Here is an 8374-nt window from a genome sequence, read left to right as displayed (position 1 = left end):
ACGCATCGATTTCTTGTTGTATTTTGTGCTTTCTGATTCCTGCCTACTGTGTGTCCCCACGCGAGACAGGCTTGGGACTTGAGTGTCTGTGTAAATACTTTCGCTTCTGCAGGGTCTGACTGAGGCTGACCCCACCCCACTCCACCCCACCCCCACGCGAGCCAAGATCCGGGAGGTTTCCTCCCCCTTACCCCGCCGTGGATGAGGCGGGGGTGGGGGGGATCTAGCCTGACTGTGGGCGCTTCTTCTCTGCCGCCGCCCCCCTCCCCAGTTTCGCTTACAGGATTTTTACCTTACTGTTGCCCGGGAGGGAGGGGAGCGGGCGTAGGGTGTGGCTCAGGTAAAAGAGATGGCAAATTTAAAAAAGAAATTCGCACTCTGAAAAACAGATTGGAGATCCAGATAGGCTTTTAAAACACCTTTTTCAGTCCTAAAAAGCTTATGAAGAGCAAGTGTTACGCTCACAATGATGAAGATGAAATGGCGAAGACGGCGTTTCCCGGCCGCCGGGAAAGGTCGCCTGGCGCGGCCGGGGCGGTGGGCGCACCGGGGCCTGAAAGGCCGCGCGCCCCGCTCCCATCCTGTGGATTTGCACGGTCCCTTCTGTCCCCCAGTCATGCCCCTGGCCCCACGTTTTCCTATTTCTTCCCTGCCCCAGTCCGACGCGTTGGACAGCTGGGGATGCGATGGGGGGTGGGGTTTGGGGGGGAGCTGGATTTTGCAAAACGGCTGTAAAGGAGGAAGCGACCCCGCAAGCGGCTGTGGCGCTCGGCCCCTCCTGCGCGTCGCTGCGGTCCTCCTTGGCCGCCGGCGAGCCGGGAAGCCTTTCGAAATGCGCGGGGCTGCGGATCATTGGAGCCCAGGGTGGGGGTGGGAGCGGGCTGCTGCCCCGGAGGGTCCGCAGATTCGGAAAGGTTCTCCCCTTCGCTCAGATCCCCCCACCGATCTGGAATATGGCAGGGTGCTTGGTGTAGAGGGTCTGACTGTGGAGAGAAGTAGGGGCTTCCGCTTCTTTCTCAACCCAGAGGAGAGATGATGAGGGAGGAAAGTTTCCGAGAAACCGCCCCGCGCCGCTGCGCGGGCCGGGGAGCAGCCGCCCTCCACGGCCTGCGGGGCGCCCCGAGCGCGGGAACTGCGCGCAGCCACCCCGGCGGCGCGGGCGCTGCAAGTGGCAGAAATGCAGCGAGACTTGATGGCCTTTTCGTCGCGGGGCGCCAGCCAGCCCGACGCCGCAACTGCCGCGGCAGGCGGGAGCGGGGCTTCGGGGCAGTTTGGGGAGACGACGGCGCAGTGGCCGGGGTAGCGGAGCAGGGTTTGGCTGGCGCCGGCTGCCGCGACCCCTCAGAGGGACGCCCGCGGCGGGCCCAGCGGTCCGGGGCCAGGGAAGGGACGCTCCGAATCTCGGGGACGCACTTGGAGAGTTGACACAGACGTGTAAAGGATCCACCCGGTGACTTGGGGGCTGCGTTCCTGTGAACGTGCCTGGCGCGGCCAGCATCCACTTCTTCCTGGCCCTACACTCCTAAAACGCAGTCTCTAAAAATTCACATTAAGGATGCCGCTTGAGGGAAGGAAAATAGGGTGCAGGCAGCAATTAAGAGGATTTTTTTCCTCTGTTAGAGACACTTTTTTTCCTCTGTTAGAGACTCTTTTTGGTTCAGAGAAACTACTTTTATTTCATTATTTCCTGACTCTCCATTCCTTCCTCCCCATTTTGAATTGTTTTTCTTGCTTTCTCAGTGTCTTCCTGAAAAACACCCTGTATGCGTGTTTTGAATAGAATCACAAAAACACCTTTAGCCTTTAATTAAAATAATACCTACTTGGAAGATGTAGCTCCGCCACCAAAGGACCTTCTTTTCTCCTTCCCGGCAGCCGAAGAGAGTCAACTCTGCTCTTTTTTTTTTTGGTTTGCTTTCTTCTTTTTTTTTTTTTCTTTAACAGCTTCAGGTCAAAATAAGTTTTAAAACTGTCTTGTGTAGAGCCCCCTTTGGGGTGCAATAATGTAAATGCTAGTATTTCAGGTAAACAATTTAACCCAAGTTCAAATGTTTGCGATTTAACCATTTGCAGAATCCTAGAAAAAAAAATTTACACCTTAGCCACATTTTTAAGAGAATGTGTAATAACAGGAATCATTTTTAGTAAATTTGACTTTAAAATACCTTGTTTAAGTTTTTCTTATTAAAGTAAAAAATATCTACCTCTGCCACGTCAACATGGGCCCCAAACCCTCAGATTTGGTATTTAGATTAACCAGTCTTGGGTTGTGTAGATTATAACCAGGAAATTTCAGGATTGAAGGATTTGTTATGACCAGTTTGAAGAATACCTGTTCCATCTAAATTAGTGTGGAATTCCAATTTCTAAAGGACCTATATATATCTAAATATTTTTGACAAGAGGTGTAGATTAGGTGGTCTGAACAATCGCTCTAATTTCCCACAACACTTGCATGTGTAAATACAGAATTTAGAGAAGTCACCATGTTACTTTCATTTTCAGTCCTGCAAATGTATGAACAGTCTACACATGTAAAAATGTTTGAGTCGGACACATATCCTAGAAGATATAAATATTGGAACTAATGGAGATTTGACAATCTTATTTATATGAAAATGTGGCTTTTCCACTTTCCACGTCTAAAGCTTTGTTCACTCATACAGAACTAAGTGGAAAATACTATCACATTCAGAACCACACAAACATCATCTGAGATGTGGGCCTAAATTATCAAGATATTTGCCACTTCATATTATATTTGTGTAAATACACCCATAATGCCAGGTCAAATACCTCAAAGCTTAGTAAAGCACATTACAGTTCAACTCGATAGCTATGGAAGTTTTCTTTATTGATTGCTTGATGTGTAACAATAATTGGCATCTTTTTCACACATTACAAAAAATTATACTTGGCTCAGTATGCAACCTTTTAAGCATAGCCATATTATTTAACAGAAGAAGGGAAAAAATCTATTCTACCCAATACAGCATTTACAAATGCACAAAACATGCCACTTTGGCTTGTATATGGTCTAGATTAAAAAAAAAAATCTCTTTTTAACATAAATAAGTTAGTATAATTTTTCAGTGTCTTTACAGAGTTATGTACACAGGTACACTTCAAATGGTTTTGTTTCATACACATACACAGGCAATGTAAAAATACTGTTTAAAGATGTAGTATCCATTTCAGTAATTCCACGTATGCTTTTCTCTATATGCACTTTCCTTTAAAAACACCATTTCCTTGGGGCAAATTAACAAATAAAATGAGAACCTTTAAATTAAAATTATTTCATTATTTTTATGTGAAGTTACTGAAAGATGTTTAAAAAATATCCAAGGTATTAGAATTATTTTGACTGTGTCTACACAGCTCAAAGTCCAAAGAAAATTAAGAAATCTTCTCAGCAAACCTGATAAAAATTAGATAGTTAAATCTGAGCATTTAGAACTCCCCCATACACCCCAGATATTTGCCCAGAATTACCTGAAAGGATTACCTAACTGCTGAATAATTAAATGGTAAATTCCAATTTTAAGAGAAACTGAAGGGGGGGGGGGGGGGGGGGGAAAAAAGGATAATTTTTTTTTTTAAAAAAAAAAAAAAAAGCCATTTGCCACTACATAACGGAATCATCAGAGCTCCCAAATGAGAAAAAGCTTCATGTACAAAAAAATTAGCAATTATTTGCAACCAGTGTTCAAATTTGGATTTTTTAAAAATGAATTATCAGTTTTCACTGAAAGAGACATTACATCTTTAAAGAAAACAATTCAAACCCTTCCCCAAAACTGCTTCTCTTCATGCAAGTCAAATATTTTTCTCCTTGCTCTAAATGGAAGCAAGCTCTTCAGAACCCCCCCCACGCCAATTCCTCAGCCCCACCCTGCCGTCCCTCCCCCCAAAGTTTATGTGCTACATAAAAGGTAAAAACTATATACACAGGTAGTACAATGAAGCAAATAAGGAAAAACCTAATTGCACAATGCTACATCCAATGCTTTTAGAGGCAGATCATTTAAGAGTGCCTAAAATTTTAGTGTTATTGTGTTGTTGCTTTTCAGTGCTTATACAGGATGTCCACTCCATGGAGTCAGAGATATGTATTTAAAATTTTTAATTTATATCTTCCTTGCTTCATCAAGCAGTGATGTATCTGATAAACAAGGAAACGTGCTCTTAATTCTGCAAAAGAAACAAGAAGAAAGAATTAGGAGAAAAAGCACTAGAATAGCATTACCAATAAAGTACAGGAATTATTTCGTCACTGTCTTAGTTGTGAAATACCTGAGCAATGGAAAAGAAAGTGTGTACTAAAAGCTGATGACCATAGTCCTCTCCATCCAACGTTTCCTTCACTGGATTTTTTACTTTTCTCCGTGTTGTTTATTTTTGTTTAGAGGAGTGGGATCTCAACAGTGGGGAGATTTGTCCCCCAGGGGACGTGTGGCAATGTTTGGAGACATTTTAGGTTGTCACACTGGGGGTGGGAGGTTGCTACTGGCATCTGTTGGGAAAGGCCAGGGCTGCTGCCAAACATTCTACTAATGTACAGGACAGCCTCCCACAACAAAGAATTATTCAGCCCAAAATGTCAATAGTGCAGAGGTTGAGAAACCCTGGTCTAGAGAATCGGGGTCAAAGACAGTGAGAAAGAAAGGAGAATTAAGAAACTGTAACACTTAAGAGTATCAAAGTTTTCTAAATTTGAAAAATAAGTGGAACTGTAACTTATAAATGCTCTCCAAAGAAAATTCTATTAACTTTTTTTTTTTTTCAAAATATTCTTGTTTCTCAGTCATATGCAAAATATACACAAGAATGCTTTTGAGGAGGTCCTTACCACTATTTCTAGTATTCTCTGAACTGGCAATGTTTACTAACAAATGCCTCTCTCTATGTCAGAATGGGACCAGATCAAAATCCAATAGGTGTGATTCACTGTGGCTCATCTGATGAGCTAAGCTTCAGGTCACAAACCACAAGTCCCAAGCTGCAGGTGGCTTCAGAAAATTTTTTTCATCCACTTTTCCCACTTTGTATACAGCTGTAATATAGAAGTCCTATAGTGATGTTTTGTATAACCTTTGAAAAATGCCAGATGTGTGTGAAGAAGTCATATATATGACACTATGATTTAAAAACACAACAAACTTGAATCTCACCTTAATCTCTAGGTTCCTTTATTTTTTTTTATAAATGAGGATTTTTAAAAGCCAGGATCAACATGTACTAAAATCTCTTTATGTGCTAAGCTACGAGTGCATTGGGGAGGGGGGGGGGGGAGAGGTCACGGTTCTTATCAGTAAGAAGTTTACAAACTATTAACATATTCACTTTGATCATTATAGATAGCCAATCCATGGTAAATTGAGGGCTGAATTATTCAAATTAGCTGTCCATATTGACCAGATTTTAGTATATGGAAAAAGTCTCCACTTCTCTTCTGTGGGGTAGACCTGCCCTTGCCGGCCCTTATGACTATTCACGGTTTCCCCTAAAATATCCAAATCATCCTGTTATAGCACAATTAGCATACACATGCTGACGTGTTCCTGGATTGCTTACTCCAGCAGAGTTAATTTAACTTCTGCTTTGTGACTTCGGAAGTTATCATCAGAAATTCTGTAGGAACCTTAGTATTTTTGAGGTTTCCAGTTTGGTTTTTTTAAATACACAGGGTTCCTTTCTTGTTCCCAAAACTTGTAAGAAAACAGGGAAAGCGGCAGTTTATGAAAATGACAAAAATAAAAGCATGTAACCATTGGGTTAACCAAATAGGAACCATTTGTACCTAACTTTTCCCTCAAATTTTAATCATTTACTTGCCATTTTCCCCACGTATGGCTCGAAATCTGTTACAGACTCAACTTGAATCCCTGGGAAATGAATTCTCATGAAGTGAGACTGGGGCATACCCCAGTTCTTGTTCAGAAGAAGTTAAGAACCTACTGTTCCCCAACATGTTTTGGTGGGATTCACAGGGAATTGGCCTTCTATCCATTGGGCCTTGGTCACAAGTACTTGCCGAGGACACTTGGTCTAGTCATTCCATGTTTCAAGGGAAAATTATGTCAGGACATGGAAAGCGTGAAGCAGCACAGTACCCCGGAATCCAGTGATGCCCCAGCTTTTCCCGTTCCTATTTTTTGACCTCACAAAATATAAACAAAAACAAAAACCCACAAACTCTATAATCTGCCAGCAACCACTAAGATCAGGTTATCTTGGGGTTTGAAAGCCCAATTCGGGATGTAAGTTACTTGCGCCTAGCCATCAACCCACCGATGAGTTTACGTTTGACGTCTTCTCAGGCCAGGCTTCTTGGGTGTCTGCTCCACTGAACCCGCGTTCGGGGAACCGTCTGAGACATTTTCTTCTGTTCTGTTGGCTCTTTTGTTTTGAGGAGAGGAATCTAAGGGCAGGAGGGAATTTTAAAAAGAACACACAATCTTTATTAGAAAAACAATGGCTGACAGAAGTTGGCACAATAGGTAGGGGATGAAAAACCCACACCTCCACCCACAATCCTGGATCCGTCATTCCCAGTGGCCTTTAAGGGCACAGAATGAGGTTGTTTTCACATAACAGAAAGTGTATTCTACGCCCCAAAGCTCTCTGTCCATTGCGAAGACGGAGGCCGTGGATACACATCCCAACGTTGTCACAGACCCACCGCGGGCTAGCGGGGAGGAACTGCCATGTTTTCGGTTAGAGAAATTATCAGATAATACCATCTCAGGCTCCTGACTTAAAAATAATAAACAGGCAAGCAGTCAGCCGGATAGCATTTAAAACCCAAGATTAGGCCACTTCGCTCCCCACAAGCTAAATCAGAATATGCTACAAAAGTAAGTAAATAAATGAATAAACAAACAAACAAACAAACAAATAAATAAAAAGCTTAGGTTAAGACCCTCAAGCAGGCAAAGCGGTGCCCCGGACGGACAGACAGACAGACATTTTCTACTTGGGGAAGGGTCATTACCATCTGTAGCAGGTCGCTTCCTTATCCCAGGGCACTGCTCCGCTAACCCCGTCTGGTTGTCCGATGTATCAGTCTTTTGGTCTACCAAATGTGTGTCCTCTGTGTTTGCCTGAGACCCAATTAAAGGCACCGCCTGGCGGTTCCCGCTGACATCCTGGCTCTCCTGCGCCGGCACCTTGCAGGCGCCTTTGGGTGGCCGCGGGGGTCTGTAGTAGAACTCGGGCAAGCTGCCCTTTTCCACCTCTTGCCACTCGTATTTGCCCTCCAGGGGCTTGTGATTCTGGAAATCAAAATTCCACTTGCGCTGGCTTGCCTCTTCCATGTCTCTGCAGTGCTTCTCCAAGTCCCGGGTCAACTCTTCGTGGTTGACCGGGCCGAAGAGGTTCCTGCAGGCGGAGGGCTTGGGGTACTCCGCCTGTCTGGCGTCCATCCGCTCCAGGCTCGGGCTCCCGTTAGACACTCGCACGTTTGACATCTTCCTCCCGGGTCTCTACGACCGCCTCGCGCGCGCTCTCCGAAAACAAAACTGAACAAAACAAAACGCCCCGACCCAGCCCGAACCCCTCTTATAAGCCCTGCGACTGCGCTCCGAGCCAAGAGAAACAAACACGGACAAGTAACTGCCCGAGCGTCAGGGGCGCGCTGGCTCTGGGGGAGGGGTGAGGGGAAGCCCCGGCCAGGCAGCCGAGAGCCGCCGCCGATCAAGTGTACCGGCGAGCGGGAGGGCGGGGAGGGGAGGGGAGAGGAGAGAGGAGGGGGGTGGCAAAGCCAGTCCAGGTCCCGGGCTGCTGCGAGCCCGTGGGTCCCGCCAACCGAGCGGCTCTCCAAACCTTGGCGGCGTCGGAGTCGCGGAGCGGCGAGGCTCTGGGGACAGGGGAGGGGGAGAAAAACACCCCGAAAAGACGAGCCCCCTTTTTTTAGTTGCCCAATATGGCGGTGGAAGGGAGGCTGACGAAGAAGAAAATGATTGACACCGCAAGTCTATTTAAACAGAGGAGGAGATCCATTGGTTGCGGCGCCGGGAGCCGCCCCGCCGCGGCTGGCAAGCCCGGCCTTAAGGTGGCCCGGCGCGTCCCCGCCCGCGCGCGCGCGCGCGCCGACTCCGACAGCGCCGCCCGGAGATTGGCTGGTCGCGTGACTGCCGGAGGTGCGCCGCTGCCAGCAAACCTGCTCCGGCTGGCCTCGGAGAAATTAAAAACGAGACAAACAAACTAGCCAAACGGCCGGGGAGCCGGGGAGGGGCGGGGGCGGCGGGACCTCGGGTTCAGGTCACCGCGCTGCGCTGGCTGGCGCGCCCACTCCGCGCCCGGGAAACCGAGGGGCTGGATCAGATGATCTCCAAGGTGGCTGGCGGCTCGTTTTACGCCTCGGTGGCGA

The 8374-nt window shown here is 46.6% G+C and overlaps 1 protein-coding gene across 1 annotated transcript; it reads right to left on the bottom strand.

The window, feature by feature from the left end:
• Positions 1–2829: 2829 nt before the first annotated feature.
• Positions 2830–7968, bottom strand: CDKN1B (cyclin dependent kinase inhibitor 1B). The gene is made up of 3 exons (XM_049625080.1): positions 6998–7968; positions 6295–6424; positions 2830–4194 (listed from the first exon to the last, which is right to left on the bottom strand). The coding sequence occupies exons 1-2, from the start codon at positions 7470–7472 to the stop codon at positions 6303–6305; spliced, it is 597 nt and encodes a 198-aa protein (XP_049481037.1). The 5' UTR covers positions 7473–7968; the 3' UTR covers positions 2830–4194; positions 6295–6302.
• Positions 7969–8374: the final 406 nt, after the last annotated feature.

The sequence above is a fragment of the Panthera uncia genome, chromosome B4 (genome assembly GCF_023721935.1).
Source record: "Panthera uncia isolate 11264 chromosome B4, Puncia_PCG_1.0, whole genome shotgun sequence".
NCBI lineage: Eukaryota > Metazoa > Chordata > Mammalia > Carnivora > Felidae > Panthera > Panthera uncia.
The sequence above is the reverse complement of the archived record's forward strand: the minus strand, read 5'-3'. Positions and strand labels throughout refer to the sequence as shown.

Coding starts and splice junctions, on each gene's coding strand:
- CDKN1B (XM_049625080.1), bottom strand. CDS start 7,472: ATGTCAAACGTGCGAGTGTCTAACGGGAGCCCGAGCCTGGAGCGGATG. Junction 6,425..6,997: donor GAAGCGACCTGCTACAGATG/GTAATGACCCTT, acceptor TCCTGCCCTTAG/ATTCCTCTCCTCAAAACAAA.